We start from the raw sequence: 23,021 nt of genomic DNA, 5'->3' as shown, positions 1-23,021 counted from the left end.
AACCTCCCTACCTATTTCCTTTCACTCTTCCCATTGCCAATAAAGGTAGCACTCTCCTTGGACAGCATCTTATCTAACTTTCTTTGGAAGGGTAATAGAGAGACAAAGGGACTACACCTAGTCAAGAGAGACATTACGCAAAAACCAATTCATGAAGGAGGCCTCGGTATGACTAAAATGAAAACTAAAAACCGTATCCTTCTCGCTAAATGGATTTGGAGGTATTTAAAAGAGGAATTAGCTCTCTGGAAGGATGTTATTGAAGCCAAATATGGCAAAGTTTCTTGAAACCAGCAGCCAAATTCTATATCCAATCCCACTGCAAAAGGATCATGGAAAGCCATATTAAAAACACAGAATTTGATCTATGAGCGGCTGGCATTTATTATTGGTGATGGTAAGTCTATATCCTTTTGGAGGCAATCTTGGCTGTCTGATGAGTCCCTACAACATACCTAACCTCAACTATTCGCTCTATCTTCGAAAAATGATGCTCCCATATCGGACCCAGTGTTTCGAGGCGCAAGGCACACCGCAAGGCGACGAGTTTTTTTATCGCCTTGAGGCGAGAGGCGATACAAAGACGACGCTCGATTGAAGCGAGGCGCACCTTGATAAATAAGTAAAAATTATATATATAGTGCATAAATTACCTTAAAAAAATCAATACCAAAATAGTAAATGTCAACAAGATGCATAAAACAACCAAATTCTATAAGTTTAGTTCCAAATAAAGACAAGCAACATTAAGAAATTGTAGAGTTTGAAATAGAACAAAAAGTAAATATAAGTAATCAAAGCTCATAATCCTCATCTAAATCTAAATTCTCTTCATCTTGGACGTCCTCATAATCTTCTTTTTCCAATTCTTCTTCTTCTTCTTCGGTGTCATCATCATCATCACTAACCACAACTTGCACTGATTTTCAAACTCTTGAAGTTGTAGGAGCGGGAGTAGCAGGCGACTTTCCTTTAGATCTTGCATATGTTCTAGTTTGCCTTATGGGTTCTCTAACACCACTAGCCTCGGCTACATCTCCCCATGTGAGGTCGTCATCATCAAAGACCAACTCATTTTCTTCTTGACCATCTTCTTCTTCAAGTGTTCCGATCAACCATTCATTACTTTCATCAATATGATCCAAAGTAATTGGATCAAGTTGGTCTTGTAGAGTGTAGCGCTCTTTAAGTGCTTGGTTATATTTTATATAAACCAAGTCATTAAGACGCTTTTGCTCTAACCTGTTCCTCCTCTTGGAATGAATCTACAGAATTATTAACGATGTAGAGTCAAAAGTGGATTTTTCAATCTTCAACTAACAAGGGAAAAACCAAATTATTCTCACTTACGTGTTCAAAAACACTCCAATTGCGCTCACAGCCAGAAGCGCTGCACGTTAGACTAAGGACTCTCATGGCTAACTTTCGTAAAATCGGAGCATTAACACCATAAAGAGACCACCATGCAGCTGTGCACATATTAAACAAATGATTTAGAATTTTAGTAGTTCAAACTTAAATATGTCTATTAAAAATTTAAAACTAAAAGTAATAAATAATGTCATTACCTGGTGTTTTAACACCCCTCGTCCTTATTGCTACATTACTCGAAAACATGCCTTTTGCTTCATTGTACAATTCTAATTCGATTGAACATTGAACTTGATCATCGATAGATGGTATTAATCGTTCTATAACTTTGATCAGACCATCCATGACCTCAGGATCTTGCATTATTCTCTCTTTGTTGTCATAAAAAAGAGATGGATTCAAATAATATCCGGCTGCATGTAAAGGCCGATGAAGTTGACAATCCCACCTTTTATCAACAATCTCCCAAATCGGTCTATACTTCGCCTCATTTCCATTAAAACCACTCTTAATAGCCTCCTTTGCCCTATCCATAGCTTCGTAAATATAACCCATAGCCGGTTTATCACCATCTACTAGCCTCAACACACGAACTAAAGGGCCCGATGCTTTCAAAGTATACACAACTGAATTCCAAAAAGATGGCATCATAACGGTTTCAGCTGCTCTCTTCCTATTTGGGTCCTTCGCCCATTTAGAGGTGGTCCATTTCTCAGAAATAAACATCTTCCTCAAATTGGCTTTATTTCTGTGAATACTGGCTAGGATTAAAAATGAAGTTGCGAAGCGAGTCACTGCTGGTCTTACCAATTCATGTTGGTTAGTAAATTCTCTCATCATGTTTAGCACGTACAAGTGGTTGTAAATAAAACCACTAAGTGCCACGGCCTTCCGAAGACACCTTTTCACCTGCTCAATCTTTCCAATATCCTCCAAAATTAAATCTAGACAATGAGCAGCGCATGGTGTCCAATATAGATGAGGTCGCTTGGCTTCTAAAAGTTTTCCAGCTAGGACATAGTTTGAGGCATTATCCGTCACAACTTGGACAACGTTTTCTTCTCCAATCTTCTCCACCATTCCATCTAAGAGTTGAAAAATCTTTTCTCCAGTTTTGATGCATGAAGATGCATCGATGAATTCCATAAACAACGTTCCAACAGATGAATGAACTAAAAAGTTGATTAGTGTCCTATCCCTCTTATCAGTCCACCCATCTGACATCAGCGAACAACCATTTCTCTTCCATTCTACCTCATGATCGCCCATAAGATTTTTTGTGTACTGTACTTCTTTTTTCAAGTACGTTACTCGAGCTTCATGATAAGAATGAGGTATCAAACCAGGGCCAAATTGCCCCACAGCTTCTAGCATCACTTCAAAACTTCTCAAGCGAATAGTATTTAGAGGAATACCTGCTTGATATATCCAACGCATGATGAATTGCACTGTAGCATCTCTCCCCTCTTTATCATATTTTTCAGTAATAGTTGATTGCTTCAACCTCTTCAATCGATTTCTATCATCAACAACTTTTCCAGGATGTTGATAAACAAATTTATCTATTGGCCCCTTTGGTCACGGTGGTTTTAACACTGATGGACTACAAGAGTTACTACTTCCACTTCCACTTCCACTTCCTCTCCCTCTCCCACCCATACTACTCACATTATCACCTGTGTTTATTCTTGTTCGCTTGTTCATTGGGGTTGATGTTGATCCAGATCCACTACCACTACCACCAACTACTTCCATTTCATCTTCATCATCTTCTTCAATCAAAGTTAAATCTTCATACGTTGGGAGGGCATTACTCTCTTCCCTTCTTGCTTTTGTTCTTGTTTGATACTCCTTCAATTCTTCTCTCACATTAGTTGGGCATTTCAAACATGCCTTTACATTTCTATTTCCCCCAACCAAATGGTTTGTTGCTCGGCAAACTCCACCTTTGGTAATTTTTCCACAAAACACGCATTTGCATGTGTTTGTACCTTTTGGATCATCCAATATGATGTATTGCCAACCGGGATGCTTGCGTTTGTTTCCACCTTCTTCCATCCTAATATAATTCAAATTTGGAAGATTAAAAAAAAAAATGTAAAGGAAAGACTAAAGAGCCACTGTGAAGTGTGAAGAAAGCCAAAGATTTAGAAAAATTTTGTGTGAAATAAAAGAGAGGAAACGAAAAGGAGAAAATGAGATATAAGAAATTTAAAAAAAAAAAAAAACCTACGAACTATCGCCTATTGGAGTGAGCGGCGGTGGCGGCGGGGGCAGACGGCGACGGTGGTGGTCGGAGACGGGGCCGGCGAAGACGACGGTGGTCGGAGACAGGTTGAAGATGAACTTCGAGAGGGAGGCAGGCAGATGGGTTTCGTTGTCGAGGAAGGGAAGGGTTTTTAAAACATAAAACCCTTTAAAATTTTAAAAAAAATAATAATAATAAGACGATCGCCTCCTTCAAGGAGGCGATCGCCTTGCCTCAGTCGACAGGCGCGCCAAGGCGCCCAAAAGGCGAGCGCCCGATTGAAGGCGCTCGCCTGGGCACCTTGCGAGGCGCACCTGGGCGAAAACGCCTCGCCTCTCGCCTGAGGCGAGCGCCCGGGTGCGCCTCGGAAACACTGATCGGACTTGTGGACGACAGAAACATCATGTTGGAATCTGAGGTTAAGAAGGAACCTCAAGGATATTGAAATCACAGAATGGGCAGCCCTTTGTCATCAGCTCACAGATGTTCACTTGTCTACACAAATAGATTCTATCAGATGGAGACTAGAGCCAAATGGATCTTTTTCCACCAGATCACTCACTAGAGACCTCACCCAACACCGTCCAGCCGCCCCAAACAGTCTCTGCAATCTGGAAAGATGGTTGCCCAAAGAAAGTGAGATTCTTCATTTGGGAACTTAGCCACCGAGCCATCAACACTAACGACAAGCTTCAAAGACGGCTCCCCTACCTGATTATCTCCCCAGAATGGTGCTCCATCTGGAAAGCTAACTTGGAATCACAACAACACCTCTTTGTTACTTGCACCTTTGCAGCAGATTTTTGGAGATCCATCCTCAACATCTTTGGATGGTCCACAACCCTACCAATTGACCCCCCTCTTCTCATAGAATACACTCTCGCTGGGCACCCCTTCAAAACTAAAAAGACTATCCTATGGATGAATTTTGTTCGAGCTTTCCTATGGACTATTTGGGGAGAATGGAACCAAAGAACCTTCAACGATAAACCACAACCTTCTGAGAGGTTTTTTGATACTATTGTTTACAAAGTTGTCACTTGGTGTAAGAACACTCCTTTTTTTCATCATGATAGTTACACTTCCCTATTAGTTAATTGGAAGTACTTCATGTAACCCTTCTTAAGGACCTCTTGTAATTTCATACATCAATGAAATTGTTTCTTTCACAAAAAAAAAAAAAATCTTTATTACTCAGGAGGTTTTCCTATTGATTGATTAATCCCAGACGAAGCATATTATGTAGAGGATGTGGAGTGACAAGATCACTCACCATATTGTGCCAATATAATAGATGTTGGGAGGTTCTCCTGCTCAAATTTTACTGTATTTGGTGCTAAAGAATCCACTCAGGAGAACATGATTCGATTACATGCCAAAGTGGGCAAAAGAGACGAGTTCGGATCCTCTCTCTCTAAAGTACTCTGTCCAAATTGTTGATTTTTCAATCGGAAAGAGTCTGAAGAATCAAACATTGTTGAAGATCTTTCATTCCAAATTGTTGATTTTTCAATCGGAAAGAGTCTCTTTTTTGGAAGAGCTTGATCATTATCAATGATGAAGATGGAGGTACCAAGTCTCTCATGCAAAGCTCTTTCGGGATCACATGTTATTTACCTTTGGTTGGTCTGTGGCACTCCCAGCCGACTCTTTCACCTTATTAGTTATTGTTCTAACTGGACACCCATTTAAGAAAGAAAGAGAACTTTATGGATCAACATGCTTTCTTTTGGTAAACATGGGCAGTGAGGAACCGCCACATTTTTTAAGACAAGGACAAAAGCTTCGGTAGCTTCTTAGGCACTCTTTTCTTTTTGGTTTTATCTTGGTGTAAATTATCAACACATTTACACAGTTATGACCTATCTTCCCTCACTTCCCAATGGAAAGATTTTTTGTAATTTTCCTTTGATAGGGTCCTTCCCCACCTTTGTAACTTCATAAAGAAATGAAATGTTTCTTATATATATATATATATATAAAGATGGAGGTACAAAGTCAATACTCCACAGTCTCAACATCTTCCCTTTGGTTAGGCTTGCTAGACGAAATGGATCCATTCCATCAACTTCTAAGTCATGGAGATTCCTTCTAAATCCCAGATTCCAACGGCATAATCAACATCCCAAACAATCTCAATGTGATTCAATTTGAGAGTTGAAAGACGAAATGGTCTAGGAAAGGTTTTATGCGAGAGGTTTCCATTTATCCAAGCATCTTCCATAAACTTCATTCTTTTACTCTTATTTTTTAGAAAAACAAGAAATAGAAATTTGAGACTTCTTTTTAATATTGTAAAAGTAAAAACTAATTATTTAAATATAATTATTTTGAAACTTATTTTTATAATATTGTAGTTTTTTCCTTATTCACCAATAGTAGATCAGATACGACAACAGTGTGCTATAAGATAATTCTGGCTTTACCTCTAGAACTGGCTTTATATTAATATTATTATCAATAATATAATTGATAAGCATTGCTGTTTAGTATTTGTTTTACTCATTCTTGATGCAGTATTACGATTTGCTGTGGTGGTCGTCACTAATTGCCACAACTATGACTTGCATATAAACCTTTTGGTGTAGGTGAACTTCTTGACCAAACTGGTTGCTTTGAAACCAGGGAACGTTGTCCAGGAGATGATAAGAAATGTAATGCTAGGTAAAGACGAGGGGGCTGATAAGTTGGATGATGATGAGGGAGATACTTCAGGTGGACAAAGGGTTTCAAGGGGAATTGCAGGAATGGTGGGTTTTTGTCTACTCCATGGATGCTTTAACATGTATAGGGGATTGTAGAATGCTGACTTGCTTTATGTTTTCTTTGTTCACTGTTTCTAGAAAAGCGTGTCAGGTCGTAAGCCTCTCCCTGTTCGTCCCGGCATGTTTCTTGAAACCGTATCTAAGGTAAGATTCTTACTTGTTTGTAATAAGTTTGATGGATTGTGATGCGACCTAATGGTTTTGAGTTTTTTTTTTTTGGGGGGGGGGGGGGGGGGGGGTGTATGTTTTCTTTTTGTTGGTTGCTTCAATTCTTTAATCAGATCTCAACCACCTCAAGATCAAATCTAGTCCATCCAGTAAAAGAGGGTTTGAGAAACTTAGAACAGAAACGATTACGACACCTACAATTCAAACTATGTGAAAGACTTATTTTTCTCATAACTTGCACGATTTTAACTATGATTTGATTAAAAGAATACGATTGTGCTTGTAATTCTAAGCTTTACAACCATGACACTTAATTCTAAAATTAATTTGTAGGTTAAAATACTCTTTTGGTCTCTGTACTTTCAGCTTTTGTTCATTTTGATCCCCTACTTTTAAAATGTCTATTTTGGTCTCTTATTTTTAACTTTGGTTCATTTTGGTTTATGTACTTTCCAAGTGGTCGTTTTGGTCTTTGTAATTGTAAAAAGTGACAATTTTACTCCCTATTTGCAAAAATTTAACACGAATTCTATATACAACGGAAACTCTTTAATATAAAATTATCAAGAAATATATTGAGTGTAGTTTCGTGTTGAAATTGTGACCGAAAGAATAAACTGAATAGACCAAAACGATCATTTTTTAAAAGTATAGAAACCAAAATGAATGTTTCGAAAGTCCAGGGACTAAAATAGGCAAAAGTAGTTAAACGTACAGGGTTTCAAAATGAACATTTTGAAAGGATATGGGCAAAATGAACAAAAGCGGAAAGTAGAGGGACCAAAATATATTTTGACCTAATTTGTCCTTAGTGTATTTATTATCATTAAAACACTAACTATGGCTGTTTTAACTCAGATAAGTACTGAAAAGATAGCACAGTTTGCAATAATTTATTCTGATGTATCATTACATGATTCCTTAAACTTGAGCACTGAATGTAGAATATCAGATTTCATTACTTTGTACTATAGGGGAGAGGTAAGTTTTATATGATCCTCTTTATTACTTGTGGAAGTCAACAAGTTTAACTAATTATGTGGTATGCTGTTGGATTGAGACATTATTAGATGAGTTAAATAAACTGATTCATCTGCTGCGGTATACTTTAAGATCAATAATTATTACCTTTATCGTCAATGCTCGCATTATCATCTATGTATAAAGTGGGTTTATAAAACCCTGTTAGGCTTTGATGCCAGTTTTTCCAATGAGAATTTATAATGCAGGTTAATAGATCCAATCTTAGAAACTGAAATTTTAGTATTGAATATCGATCTAATGCTTGTTGCTCTTTAGTATTAATCGTGGTTATCACTGATCGATCCAATAGAGAATTTCATCGATAATAAGTTGAGCATCAAAATTTGTGTTTTGCACTTTATAGGTTCTAGGTGGAATATACGCTGGAAATGAATCAGGTGTCACCGCACAACATTTAGAATGGGTATGCGATCTCTGTTCTCGAAATCTAATTTCATTTTACCCATACTTGCAGCCATGACCATCGAAAAATCGCATTTTCTTTTCACCTTTTTCTAGCCATATTTGATAAGGAAACCATGTTCTAGTTTCAAAATAGTCTCATCGAGCTTTCACAAGCACCGGTTGTATTTAGAAGATCTCTTCACTAAGTACCAAATTTTGTTGCCCTTTATTTTTAATCCAAAATACAGGTACATCAGAAGACACTTCACATTCTTGAGGAAATAGCATTCTAGTCTTTTTGTGCTTTCATCCAGGTATGTTTTGTCACACTTCAGATGTTAATATAAAGTTATAATATAAACTTTTTCCTGACCCACCCTTGGATATCTGTAAAATCCAAGACGAGTTTACATATACATTTCGAAAGATGATTTTGTAACATTCACGAACAAGTATTAATGATTAAACCCATTTTGAACCCACTAATCTAGGATGTCAAATATGACACGAGTTTCGAAACCGAGTCCTATAGCTCTAGGCAGTAATCGCCATGTTTGTATAGTAGGAACTCTATATATAGATTGAAGTACAAGGTGTGGGGGAAGAAGTTTGACTCTTCCTGTAAGCTTTTTACGTGCAATAAGGTCGGATTCGCTGACCATCTAAAACAATCCAGAAGAATATCCATCTCACATTCTCCAACCTTAGATTGGCTCGTGAGTTGGTTGCTGACTGTGGCCCCACCCTGCTCTTACTTTACTCAGGTTCTCTTGTAACAGTCTTCATATCGCGCACTCATTTCGTACTCCTTTTAGATTAAATGAATTGAATGGGGCCTCTCAAAAGTGAAGATTCTGATATGAGTGACAAGAAATCCTATGAAAAAACATAAAAATCCTCGAAAAATGTTGGATTTATCAATATTTGTGTAAATATTAGGTGTCAATATTAATTGTCAATATTTAGTCTTTATTGTTGATATTCAGTCTTTATGGTGTTTATTACTTTCCTTGTTTGTAGTAGGTCATTCTCCTATATAAGAAGACCTAAGTTACATGTTTGAATCAAGGAGTATATTTTTTACTCTCTCAAATTAACATGGTATCAGAGCTTAGGAAGTAAACCCTAACTCTCAAAACCCTAGCCATCATTAAAAATACCAAACCCTAATTTTAAAACCCTAGTTGTCAATCAAAATCCTAGCCGGCATCCATTCCTCCTTCCGGTAAGTCTACCTCCGACGAACTCCCCACAGCAACGCAGCTGTTGCCGTCGATCCGTCGTCCTCACCGTCGATCTGCACCGGTGATATCCGCACAGATCCGCCGCTACTCCCATCCGCGACGCAACCTGTCGTTCGCCGGTCTCCGTCATCCGCACAGATCCACCGTGTCGTGACCCCTCATTAGTCGACCTCCGCGTCCCTTCGTCTGGTATTCGCGATCGCCCATCTCTACCTGGCGCACATCCTCACCGTCTTCGATCTGCCAGCACTCTTGTCGGTCGCCATCTTCTGCTCACAGTCGACCTCTTCTGCTCGCAGATCTCACCGCCGCCTCTGTAATCACCGTCAATCCTGTCCGTCGGAGATTTTCTAAGTATTGCATTGTTCAGGGCTTTGGTTCAAATCGATTCAGGTTGGTTCATCTGCCGTAACTTATTCTGACTTGGTTCGACTCTCCTGGTTATGGTTATCTCCTTTCTAATATCAATTTGTGGCCTGATTTGATTTGGTAAATTACTATCTGGTGGTGTGATTTTGTTGTCAGTTTTTGTTCAGGCAAAGTTGTTCAGGACAAGTTGTTTATTTAAAATGGTCCAAATCTCAACTGACAATGGTAGAGAAATGTTTGGTGATAGTCGTGGTGACTCAAGTATAGAGCAAATTCATCAAATCCTAAAATTGCTATCCTCCAATTTACCTTCTAATAACTCATGTGTATCCCTGACACAAACAGGTATTTATTCTAAGGCTTTCTCGTGTAGTAACTCATCTCCATGGATTATAGATTCTGGAGCTTCTGATCATATGACAAGTTCTTCTAATCTCTTTGAATCATACCTTCCTTCATATTCCAATGAAAAAGTTAGAATTGCAGATGATAGTTTTTCTTCTGTTGCAGGCAAATGAACCATTAAATTGACTGAGACAATTTCGTTACAGTCTGTCCTTCATGTTCCACAATTATCATGTAATCTTTTATCTGTCAACCAACTTTCTAAAGATTCTAACTGTCGTGTTACTTTCTTTGAATCCCATTGTATTTTTCAGGATCAGAACTCGGAGATGATAATTGGCCGCGGTAGGATGATTGATGGTCTCTACTACTTTTATGAAGGTACCTTTAGTAATAAAATAACTCAGGGTCTTAGTAGTATTAGTTCTCTTTCTGTTAGGGAACAAATTATGCTTTGGCATCGTAGACTAGGACATCCCAGTTTTTTCTATTTAAAATATCTGTTTCCAAAGTTATTTAAGGGAATTGATTGTTCATCTTTTAATTGTGAAAGTTGTTTTTTAGCAAAAAATCATCGCTCCACATATTTTCCAAAACCTTATAAAGCTTCCAAACCATTTTACTTAATTCACAATAATGTTTGGGGTCCTTTTAAAATCAGTACTCATAGTGGAAGAAGATGGTTTATTACTTTCATTGACGATCATACTCGCCTGTCTTGGGTTTATTTTATGTCAAAAAAATCTGAGGTGAAAGACATTTTCAAAAACTTTTATGAGATGATTGAAACTCAATTTCAAACAAAAATTTATATTTTACATTCTGATAATGGAACTGAGTATTTTAATGAGTTTTTGGGAAATTTTTTGAAAGAAAAGGTATGGTTCATCAGTCTACTTGTCGGGATACTCCTCAACAAAATGGGATTGCTGAAAGAAAAAATAGGCATTTACTTGAAGTAGCACGTGCTATAATGTTTTCTATGCATGTTCCAAAATATTTATGGGGGGAAGCGATTCTCACAGCGACCTACTTAATAAATAGGATGCCTACTAAAGTTTTAAATTTCAAAACTCCCATTGAGTCATTTAAAAATATTTTTCCAACATCTCGCATATATTCTGATCTACTTCTCAAAGTTTTTGGGTGTACTACTTACGTTCACACACCTAGTCATTTCAGGTCGAAACTTGACCCTTGCGCTATTAAATGTGTTTTCTTAGGCTATGTTTCAAGTCAAAAAGGTTACAAATGTTTTGATCCTCAGACAAAAAATTTTTTTGTGAGTATGGATGTGTCTTTCTTAGAAAATCAACCATATTTTACCCAAAATTCTCTTCAGGGGGAGAAAATGAATTTGGAAGATAATTTTTGGGATATTTCTGTTCCCCTTCCTAGTCCTACCTGTTTGGATTTTGCTAGTCCTTCGATGCCAAGCATAGAAACTGTCCAATCAGGGGGAGAAATACTACAAAACGATTTTGCGAATCCTAGTTCTAAGTTAAAGTTTTATACTAGAAGGAAATTCAATCAGAGGAACCAAGATCAAATAGTTATTCCTTCACAAAGCCAATCTGAAACTCCGAGAAATGAAACTGAACTGTCTGATAATCCTCCCTCTTCAACATTGTCTGGTAATCCCTCTTCTTCAAATTTTCAAAATAATTCACCTGTTGTCTCTGACCTTGATGTTCCCATAGCCATTAGAAAAGGTGTTCGAAGTTGTACCAAATATCCTAGTTCGAACTATATTTCATATGAAAAACTATCAAATAGTCATAAGGCCTTCACATCTAGGATAACTAATTTGTTTGTTCCAAGGAATATACATGAAGCTTTAGAAGATCCAAATTGGAAACTAGCTATCATGGAGGAGATGAATGCTCTAAAGCAAAATAGTACTTGGGAGATAGTAGAATTGCCAAAGGATAAGAAACCAGTGGGATGTAAATGGGTGTTTACCGTAAAATGTAATGCAGATGGTAGCATCGAGAGATACAAGGCTAGATTGGTAGCTAAAGGCTTCACACAAACCTACGAGATAGATTATCAGGAAACGTTTGCTCCTGTTGCAAAAATTAACTCTATTAGAGTTCTTTTGTCTCTTGTAGTTAATTCAAATTGGCGTCTCCACCAACTTGATGTGAAAAATGCTTTTCTCAATGGCAACCTTGAGGAAGAAGTTTTTATGGATTTGTCACCAGGTTTTGAAAAAGAACTCGGTTGGAATAAAATCTGCAGATTAAAGAAATCTCTCTATGGCCTCAAACAGTCTCCTAGAGCTTGGTTCGAACGATTTGGAAAAGTTATATCGAGTTATGGATTTCTCCAGAGTCAAGCTGACCATACTATATGTTATAAACACTCTAAGAATAATAAAATCTCAATTCTGATTGTCTATGTAGATGATATTATTCTCACTGGTGATGATGAAGCAGGACTAGCTGGTCTCAAGAAAAATCTGGCAAGTGAGTTTCAAATCAAGGACCTGGGAACATTAAAATATTTTCTAGGAATGAAATTCGCAAGATCGAAGAAAGGTATATTCGTTAATCAAAGAAAATATGTTCTTGACTTACTTGGAGAAACAGGATTGCTTGGTTGCAGGATCGCAGAAACTCCTATTGAACCTAACTTGAAACTACAAGCAGCAAACGCAGAAGAAATAAAGGATAGAGAGCAATACCAGAGACTCGTGGGAAGATTAATTTATCTGTCACATACACGACCAGATATTGCATTTGCTGTAAGTATGGTAAGTCAATTCATGTATGCACCTGGACCGACTTATTTTGAAGCTGGCTATAGAATCTTGAGATATTTGAAGGGAACTCCTGGAAAAGGTATTTTATTCGAAAAGAATAACCACCTCCAAGTAGAAGTTTATACTGATGCAAATTGGGCTGGAAGTACTACCGACAGAAGGTCTACTTCTGGTTACTGTTCCTTTGTTGGAGGAAACCTAGTTACATGGAGGAGCAAAAAACAAAATATAGTGGCCAGGAGTAGTGCTGAAGCAGATTTTAGAGTATTGGCTCATGGAATTTGTGAAGGTATATGGATCAAAAGGATACTTGAAGAATTGAAGATTCCTCAGCCGACACCTATACGAATTTATTGTGACAATAAGTCTGCCATATCTATAGCTCATAACCCAGTGCTACATGACTGAACCAAACATATCGAGGTTGACAAATATTTTATTAAAGAGAAGATTGATGCAGGTACAATATGTATCCCTTATCTTCTGACAACAGAGCAAATTGTCGATGTTTTAACCAAGGGACTTCCAAAGAAACAATTCGACAATTTAATCAGCAAGCTGGCTATGGACGACATCTTCAAACCAGCTTGAGGGGTAGTGTTGGATTTATCAATATTTGTGTAAATATTAGGTGTCAATATTAATTGTCAATATTTAGTCTTTATTGTTGATATTCAGTCTTTATGGTGTTTATTACTTTCCTTGTTTGTAGTAGGTCATTCTCCTATATAAGAAGACCTAAGTTACATGTTTGAATCAAGGAGTATATTTTTTACTCTCTCAAATTAACAAATAGGTCAAGTGTAGAGAAAAGATAAAGATATTCTCAAAGTTTTTGAAAGCTTCTCGAAGATTAAAATACACATTTGAAAGGAGAAGTAGTTACAAAAGTACTTAGATGGTATAGAACCATCCGTTTAGTTGGTGATCTAAAATTAGGAATATGAAATCAAGGGATGAAATAGAAAATCGAGTTGTATTCCATATTTTTACTGCTCGGAAGCAAACTTACAAATCTGAAAACACCGAAAATCAGTCAAAATTTCTCACATTCTGAGTCATACAATCCAAATACAGTGTTTCCAAAAAAACAAACCCATCAAAAATCCGAAATCTAGTGAATTCACCACCACAAGCAAATCTGAAAACAAGAAACCGAAACAGGATAGGATACCGAATAAACCCTTTCTCTACTGTCCAAGCTTTTCTATGTTGAATAAATGTCCCCATTGATTCTTCAATGATAACAGGAATGAGGAGGAAATGCAGGCCAAATCAAGCTTTTGAATCTCCCAAATCAGCCAAAATGATGGAAATATCAAACTGCCAGTGGAGTAACCATGTGAAGTAATGCCCCACTTGATAAGTTTAATGTATAAAATATATTAGCTTCAATGTGCAAAAATAGTGGGGTCTTTGTAATCATCTTCTATGCTGAGGAACAAAGTAGAAGCAAACACAGCAAGGATGGTTTCTGTTTAATACCCAAAAAAATGCCCTTTTTTGCCCCCACTCCTATCTTCTTTAACGTTTTGCCTTTAGTTCCCAATGCCCCTCGGGGTATTAAATTTCTGTTGACGTGTCGACATTTCTATAGTATCACAAAAAACTCGACAAAATATAAAAAAATATCAACATAACATCACTATATTTTCTGTAAAATACTTATCTGTTACGAATTTTTTATTCTTATAAATTTTCTAAAAATACTGGACATTGATATTTTATCGATATTGCCTTTTACAAATGTTTCTATTTTTTGAAAAATAGGCTTGTTGGCTAACCTTTTCTTTTTGTAGTTTGCTGTCTCAATTTGCTAACTTTTCTTTTTTGGGTTTGAATTTTGAATAATATTTCAAAAGTGGCTCCTGGAGGTAGGAAACAACAATCCAAAAATTTTAACTTTTTTAATAGATATATGTATTTATTATTATTATTATTATTATTATTTTTATGATTTGCAGATTGACCATTAAGATCTATTTGTTGGACGAATTTGAATTTTAAATGTCTTTTGAAAAAGGAAAAAGATTTTAAGTAATATTGTGTTGTGTTATAAGTTCTATGTTTGTATAACTTAAATGATTTTAGATGACTAGGTGCTTTTAATAATTATATACAGTGTTTGGTGTTACATACAAAACATTTTTTTAAATTTTGATTGGTTAAAAAACGATTCTTGAGGAAACACTTTAGAGACTATTTAAAAAGTGATTGTCACACTTGTAATTTTAATCGATTCAATTTTTAAAATAATATTTTTATTTCTCTATGAGTACTTTAAAAGGTATGCCAAACACATTGTCGTTTGAACGGTTACCACTTAACTGTTCTAAGATGACGTAGAATTGGATTGTTTTGCTCACAGCTGTAAGCAAATTCTAGGGAGGGGTCAATTTTTCCAACTCTAAATCAACTTAAAATCCTTTACAAAAATTCGATAAAAAATTAAAAGAGAAAAAGACCCATTTGATTCTTATTATTTTCATATAACAAAATTGAAATAGCAAGTTGTTAAATTTGAAATTCCTTCAATTTTTTTTAGTGAAATGAACAAATATGAGGGATTTTTTAGAACATGGCAAACTCCATATCTAACACTTGTTCAAATGGGAATTTGTGAGATTAAAAATTTCAATTTCAATTAAAAAATGGGTTCCGAATTTTTCTTTTGACCACTAAATATTGACATATTAATCGACATATATTGATTTATATAGCGATAAAACTTATGGTAAAATATATTTTTTGTCCTAAGTTTGAGGATAGATTTATTTAGTCCCTAAATTTTAAAAACGGATAGTTTAGTTTTCAACCTTTAGAAAATAGTTTTAAAAAGGTCCACAGAGTCAAATTGTTGTTAGTATCACTCGTGAAATTGACATTTGCATGACATAGTCTTGGTCACTGGGTTGCAGGTTTTTCCTAGCTCCAATGGACAGAGGGCGATAGTCTATTAGGAATTCTTAGGCTTTTCATTTTGTTTTCCTTTTATTTTTTGTTTCTTTTTTAAAATGAAATGCCACATCATTTAAAATTAATACATCCCGTTTAAACTCCCACATCAACATTACATTTGTGATACTAATGACAATTTGACTCAATGGACTTTTTAGACATTTTCTAAAGGTTGGGGACTAAATTATCAATTTTTGAAACATATGGATCAAATGACAATCTATCATCAAATTCTAGGACCAAAAGTGGCTTTTTTAAGATAATGTAAAAATATGGATAAACTTTTCCAAGCTTTAAGCTTCAAATATGTGCAGCATTTTAGAGGCATTATTTAATTAGCCTTTCTGAGTCAAGTTTTGTTAATCAAAATTTTAATATAAAATTTTAATTTTCTAGAATTTTCTAACTATTATTTGATTACAGAAAAATTTAGTGTTTTTTTCGGTTAATTAAAAGCACTCTTCAAAATTTTAACCATATTCTAGAATTAACAAAAACAATTTTAGGCCTTGATAAGCACTTTACAAAATATGTCAAACACATTAAATATTCGTTAAATTAGAGAGAATATTTAAGTGTGGGTTGAAATTTCATTTTGGTCCTTACGTCAGATTCATTCTTTATTTTATTTAGTTAAAAATGTCTATTTTAATATATTTTTTAACTTTTAAAAAAGAATCATTTTATCATATTTTTCATTAATTTTACCGTCAATTATTTAACAAACAAATAACATAGCTTCAAATGTTAAATAAATGCTTATACAGAGTATGTATTTGGAGCCGCATAAGCGGCTCAATTTTAGTTGTGGGTAATAAGGGTTTATCTTATCAAGGGCTGGAATTCGAACCTACGACCAATCGGTTAACATCCGATTGAGAGAGATGAACCCACACCACATACATTTTCTAACCTTCGAACCGAATCTGACAAGTACGAAGGGCTTTCGGTAGACTTCTTTCATTTTCGAATTAGCTTGCGCACGTGGATCTACCTCTCGTCTGAGATCTATGATATTTATTGCTTTAACACATCCAAGGCAAGAATGCCACGAACGGTGGTCATTTTAGCGGGGAGACGAACTCCTCGAGATACCCAAAAAATAGGTTGGATCTATTGAATGAGGACACTGGGCGAGATCTATCAGTAGCGAATTCCCCATATATCTCGAGGCGCCCGGCGACTACCTGAGTTAATGATGGAGGCAAGAACACTTTCTGATCCGGATTCTTATTGAGCGTAGCGAAATCAAGGTTTATGATAAAGTCAGCGAAGTTTCGATGGTGTTCTACCTTTGCGTAGTCTCGATCCACAGTGGAAGGCTCCGCACCTGAGCCTCATTAGTGCGTTATGACCCGTGGCCGCCTGCCTGGTGAGGGCGGCTCCTCCGTTGTGGGTAAATGGGAAACCCGACTCTACGAACCCGAGGAAAGGCGTAGAAGCTTTGCTTCCCCCCTGTAGTTGTAGTACTCGACTCATCGCTACTTTGATTCAACGAAGCCCTCCTGTCAGAAAAAAAAAAGCCTAAGGCCCGCGACCCCGAAGCAACCGGTCCTGAAGAGGATACCGATACGCATACATTATCGCATGGAAGAACCTAGTTGAACCAGATCGACAAGGGTCCTAACCAAGTTCTACTGACCTTTTTTGGCTGGCTGGCCCACTCTAGCTTCAAAGATCAAGTTCGAAGATGATGAAGCTGTCATTAAGATCAGCTAGCGACGAACTTTGATGGTATATAAGATACAAAATTGATTACTTTATTTTTTCTTTTCTAATTCAACAGTTGTGATAGTGAGCAGTGAACTATCAATCTTTTAGTGTCTTATCTTTTGAGTTAGGACTAAAATAAAGTATAAGCCATAAAATTATTGAGATAATAATTAAAAATTTAGAGCAATATAGGATTTAAAATTAGTAAATATTTGGTTCACAGGTTAGACTTTAAGTCTATGTTTAGTAACTAGATTTCTTTTTTAATTGCACTAACCATATAAACTCAAGATTATGAACCCATTTTTTTTTTATTTTACATCCAAACATATCATCACACAATCCAAATTCAAACTTCTCCAACGTCAAATTTCATAAATCCAAGCTTCTCAAATCCCATGAGTTAGGTTTAATTGATTTAAAGCACAGTTTTAAATGTTGACGTTAATGGAAATGTCGAGATCTTAATTTTATTGAAAACGTCAATGAAAATATTATAAAATGCTGATGTCAATGGATATTTATGAAACAATTATAAAAATATAAAAATTCAAAAAAATATTTAAATCAACCAGTAATTGTCTCACTATTTTAAACAAGTTAAAAAATTCTGGGGGTATTTTTCTTTTTTTATTTTTTGACAATACTATGAAAAAATTATGTCGATTCACCTCTAATATCGATGTTGAATGCCCAGGATCGATGAAAATGTTTAAAGTGGTGAAGGGATATATATAAAAATCCTTCTCCTCTCAAGTACAAACCCATTTCTCTCTGTAGAAGCAAAAGCTTTACTAAAAAGAGAGAATAAATTAGGAAAAAAGTAGGAGATGGCCTCCACTCCCACGTGAGGTTACTTTAGAGAACAGCGGCCTTACAACTACGCATCCATTACTAGTACCTCTTCTGTCACCTACCCTTTCTTAGGTTTTATCGGTATCTCGGCAAATTCGAATATAGTTTAAGTGGATTACGGTACTTATTATCATCATCTCTAAAGTTGACAGTTTGATCTCCCAGTCTCATAATCTTTTCTTTCCATTAAATGATTGTATCGATTTGGTCGGGTGTTATTTGTGCCCATTTGATAACCATTTAGTTTAAAGCTTATTTGATAATGTAAAACCATTTTGAAATTCTATGTAAATTTAAAAAATAAGAAACGGATTTATAAATCTGATTTTTTCTTCTAATACTCAATTTTTTTTTCTTTTTTATATTTATCTCTAAAAAATTTATTTATCACTTTTTTAAATTTTTCTCTACAAAATTTATTTTGCTCTCTCTAACATGTTTAGATTTTGAATATTTATTATTATTTGTCTCTCTTCAAATTTTTCTGTATTTTTATTTTTTATTTTTTCTAACATATTAGTTTTATTTTTCTTTCTAAAAATTTAATAATTTTCCTAATTTTTTCTCTCTATTATAACTTTTCTTTTCTCATCAGAATCTATTTTTTCCTCTGAAAATTATATCTATTTTCTCGTTCAATCTCTTTATTTATTTATTTTCTCTAAAAATTATATTTTGAATATTGTTTTTATCTCTAAATTTGTTTCCACTATAATTTTTCTCTTTCTTTCTAATTTCTTTTTTTTCTTTAACATATTTTCTCCTCTCGACTTTATTTTTTTCTCTAAAATTTTTCTCTTTTTGCCTTTAACTTTTATTTCACTATTTTTTAAATCTTTTTATTTATCTCTCTAAAATTTATCCTCCAAAAGTTTATTTATATATTTCTAAACTTTCTTTTCATGTCTCTACATTGGAAATGACAAAAATTTCCGCAAGGTCGAGCCCAAATATAGGAAATGCATGTCCCGACCCTGTCCCCAATTCCATTCTTTAAATAATTATTATATATTTATTACACTTTTTTATACTTAAATTCTAAAAACAATTATAAAATAGATAATTTTTCTCGATAACATCTCTCGAACCGAAGAATGAGGTGGAGACCAAGATTAAAAATTTTCACGAGCACGAGAATGAGGAGAGCATCTTCACTCGCACCCACACCATTGTCATCTCTACTCTACATAGAATTTTATAAGAAATTTCAAGTTTTTTTTCCTCCGATTGATGACTAATTTTTTCGACTCTAATTTTTTATCAATTGAGTAAATATTATACCATGTAAGTTTATATTAGTCAATTTTAATATTTCACAAGCGGTAAGGACTAAATTGAAATATATTAAAACATGGGGGATTAAATGGAAACTTTTTAATAATAGGGACAAAATTGATAACCTCCCAAATATTAGAGACTAAATTATATATTTAATCAATTTTTCATTTACGTTTCTAAATTTTTGTTGGAAAATTACGAATGAAATTACTTAATAAAATTTGAAGAACCACAACTCTTTGCGAGAGAGTATGTCCTCTGTGAAACATAACTTTGTATAAAAATATATGTTATTTATCAAAAGATACAACTTTATTGGAAGAAATGATACCTATTTGAATAGCTACAAATAAGTTTATAAATGTGATTTACTTTTCAATTTTCATATAGATTTTTTTCATGAATTTCCTACCTACATAACTAATATCAAGTTTGCCGAGTCCCGTGGTTGAAGTATTGCATTCATCCGACACAATTATTTATTACACTTCGAGCATTTTAGAGGAGAAAAAATTGTCATCTAGAAACTTTTTTTTTTTGCTCAACTTAATCTATTTAGATTTCATTTTCTTAATTTTTCTTGTTTTACACCAACAACTTTCGATTATGATCTGATAAGCCCGTGCCATTAATATCTTTTATTAAAAAATGACATGACATACAAGTTGGAGTAAAGAGTGTATCGATTTGGCACCATATGATACGAGGTATATAGTAGACTAGTTAGATAAAGTAAGGACGTACGTGCCAAACAATTCAATTTAAAATATACTTTATTTTATTGAACGATCTTACCCTCTCATGTCATATTCTTATTAGTCCTATTAATGTGCTATATTTAACCAATGATATAGTCAAAAGTCCAATAAGGTAATTGAAAGTAATAAAATTTAGACATTAATGTATTTTTAAAGGAGCAATAATGTCTTTTTCTTCACCATGATATATGGGTTCAAAAACATAATTGATTATTTATTTATTTATTTATTTTTGGTAAAATATGTTTAAAATTAATTTTTGTAATTGTTAATCTTTGAAATCCATCATTTTAAATCAAAATTCGGGTCTAAAAATTAAATTTAAATCTAAATTAAAAATAAATAATAGGGTGAAATAAAACATCCATCAATCTAAAAGAAGAGAATTGCTTAATTTCATGTAAAAAGAAAAATGCTAAGGGTTTGTTTCACAAGTGATTTTTAAAATAGTTTTGTATTTTTGTTTCAAAACTAGTTTGAAAACGTTGATTAAATAATAACTTTAATATTATTTTATTTTGCACGTGGAAGTTATTTGACCAAAGCATGGATAAAAACTTGTGTAATGTGTCTCGCCTCCCCTCTTATTTATAAAAGTGTCATTTAGAAGTTTTGAGCATTCAAATCACCTATTCCACAATTTCACCCCTTATTCCGTCCCTAATCTATCTGATTGTTCGAGACTACTGGCGACTTAATGATATCTAGAATATTCGATATCCCTGATTTATGACAGGTAAGGGTCTAATCTATAATGGCTTGACCTAATTACGATTAATACTTTGGTTGTGGTAGTTTGACTCTTCCTCCAGTATAGCTAAGTTAAAAGACTCGACTATTCTTAAAGATATTTGGTTTTAATCGGTTCTTTTTATAAGAGATTCGAATGTGGTTATCAATTTTATCCATAACAGAAAAAGTTATAAAAAAGAATATATACTTTTCCAAACACAATTTCATAATTTAAATTATGAAAAGAAAAAAAAAAACTTAAAAAAGGATTCCCATTTCCCGGGACCCAAACAAAATTTATAAAACGACAGTTGCCTGATCAACTCAAATTTCCTCTTTCGGTGAGAAAAGTACACAAACTTTGCCGCCCATTGCCACACTTATTCAAATGACCAAATTACCCTTTCCATTTCACCTTAAATTTTCAAATTTTCAAATTTTGAAAATTGTCCACCGACACGTGTCAGTTCTATGTTTCCTCTCTTCCCAACTTCTCCAACTCCAACTTTTCACTTTATCACATCATTTCTGGCCGGTGTTGTACATTTCACGTCAAGGCTATTTTGGTAATTTCAAATACTTTGGGACTTTATAAAATATTTACAAAAATTGTCTATAGTGTCTTACGTGATATTTCAATCGACTTTTTTTTAAAATAGTATGCTACCACGTGTAAGTGCATGAAATATTTTTAATTTAATTAATTTTATAATATCATAAATAAAAAATATCATTGATTGTAGGCAAAAAAACAAAGAAGGAAATTAAGATATATATTATATATAATGCAAAATATATTTAACTCTTTCTGATAACAAGAAAAACACATCACTTCAAAATTAAATTGTAGCGTCTCAAATCAATAATTCATGATATAGATTTATTCATGCGTGTTCTCTTGATATATCACATAATATCTTAAATTACTTTTGAAATTACGTAGTCTTGTAAAATGAAGTAAATGAAAGATAATAAAAATAAAATTCATATGGCTAGTGGAAAATGGTGGAGAACTCTTTTTTATAATAAGAGAATGGTATAGAGTTATAAAACATTTTAAAATTATAACTTAATTAAAATTCTATAATTAATTATGATCCAAATATAAATCTATAAATTTTTAGTAAATAAATGGTAACACTTTTCATATTCATAACTTTTAGTTAAAATTCATATTATTAATTGAAATAAATTTAAAGCAATAAAGTATAGATCTGTATATTTATAAGTTTGTATATATGTAAATTATAATTCTTTTAGATTTCAAGATTCTTTGTAGTTTTAGATTAAATTTCATCGTATTGGTTTGAGATTTTTAACATTCTTGTTATTTTAAGATGAAATATAATATAATTAAAAGTAATAATTATTAAATTAATGTAGGTAAATAAAACTTCTCATATTTAACTCTTAAGGCATACCTTTTTTTTTTCTTTTACTTTATTTTATATTATAATAATAAAATTAATATATACTTTAAATTTATAAAAATTTCATTAGTTTGCTTATATATTGCAAAGTAATAAATCTATTTTATTATTCTTAATTAGTAAAATTATAAAAATATGAGATTAAAAATAATAAATTAGTAATAAATATGTTGAAAGTGAAAATATATAAAATATCTTAAATTAATTATCTCATGCCATTTTTAACGAATTTTACTGAACTTTTTAACTTGAGATCAAATTAATTTATTGACTGAATATAATATCATGATTAAATTTATTTAAATTATATTATATTATTATGAAACGCGTTCGCGGGTCGTTTGATGTTTTAGGCATCGACAATGATCCTTCCGCAGGTTCACCTACGGAAACCTTGGATTTATGAAAGACGAACAACTGCGAAAGCATTTGCCAAGGATGTTTTCATTAATCAAGAACGCGGCTTAATTTGACTCAACACGGGGAAACTTACCAGGTCCAGACATAGTAAGGTTGCCTTTCGAAGATGAGAAATAGCCTGGCATGCATAGTCGCGCCCTGCGGAAGGATCATTGTCGATGCCTAAAACATCAAA

The 23,021-nt window shown here is 34.0% G+C and overlaps 2 protein-coding genes across 3 annotated transcripts in view; one reads left to right on the top strand and one right to left on the bottom strand.

The window, feature by feature from the left end:
• The window catches only part of LOC111023054 (protein PEP-RELATED DEVELOPMENT ARRESTED 1, chloroplastic), a 30,436-nt gene extending 16,222 nt beyond the window's left edge, over nt 1-14,214 (top strand). The window contains exons 6-11 of one of the 2 annotated variants that reach the window (XR_015787427.1): nt 6,208-6,369; nt 6,463-6,528; nt 7,940-7,999; nt 8,229-8,294; nt 10,253-10,319; nt 13,953-14,214. Coding sequence is in view for 1 of the 2 variants with exons in the window: in XM_088118071.1 (XP_087974197.1) it covers nt 6,208-6,369; nt 6,463-6,528; nt 7,940-7,999; nt 8,229-8,273 (333 nt within the window). In the remaining variant the exon portion in view is untranslated. The remainder of the gene's footprint in view (nt 1-6,207; nt 6,370-6,462; nt 6,529-7,939; nt 8,000-8,228; nt 8,295-10,252; nt 10,320-13,952) is intronic. The other variant, XM_088118071.1, reaches the window with a different exon arrangement.
• LOC111023053 (uncharacterized) lies at nt 1,240-2,760 on the bottom strand. Its single transcript, XM_022300389.2, has 2 exons — nt 1,569-2,760; nt 1,240-1,469 (listed from the first exon to the last, which is right to left on the bottom strand). Exons 1-2 carry the CDS (start codon nt 2,743-2,745, stop codon nt 1,306-1,308), a joined length of 1,341 nt encoding a protein of 446 aa, XP_022156081.1. The 5' UTR covers nt 2,746-2,760; the 3' UTR covers nt 1,240-1,305.
• Nucleotides 14,215-23,021: the final 8,807 nt, after the last annotated feature.

This window comes from Momordica charantia (genome assembly GCF_013281855.1).
Source record: "Momordica charantia cultivar OHB3-1 chromosome 9 unlocalized genomic scaffold, Mcharantia_2.0 BLBB01000009.1, whole genome shotgun sequence".
In the NCBI taxonomy this organism is placed as follows: domain Eukaryota; kingdom Viridiplantae; phylum Streptophyta; class Magnoliopsida; order Cucurbitales; family Cucurbitaceae; genus Momordica; species Momordica charantia.
Note: the sequence above shows the minus strand (reverse complement) of the source record. Positions and strands in the feature narration are given on the sequence as shown.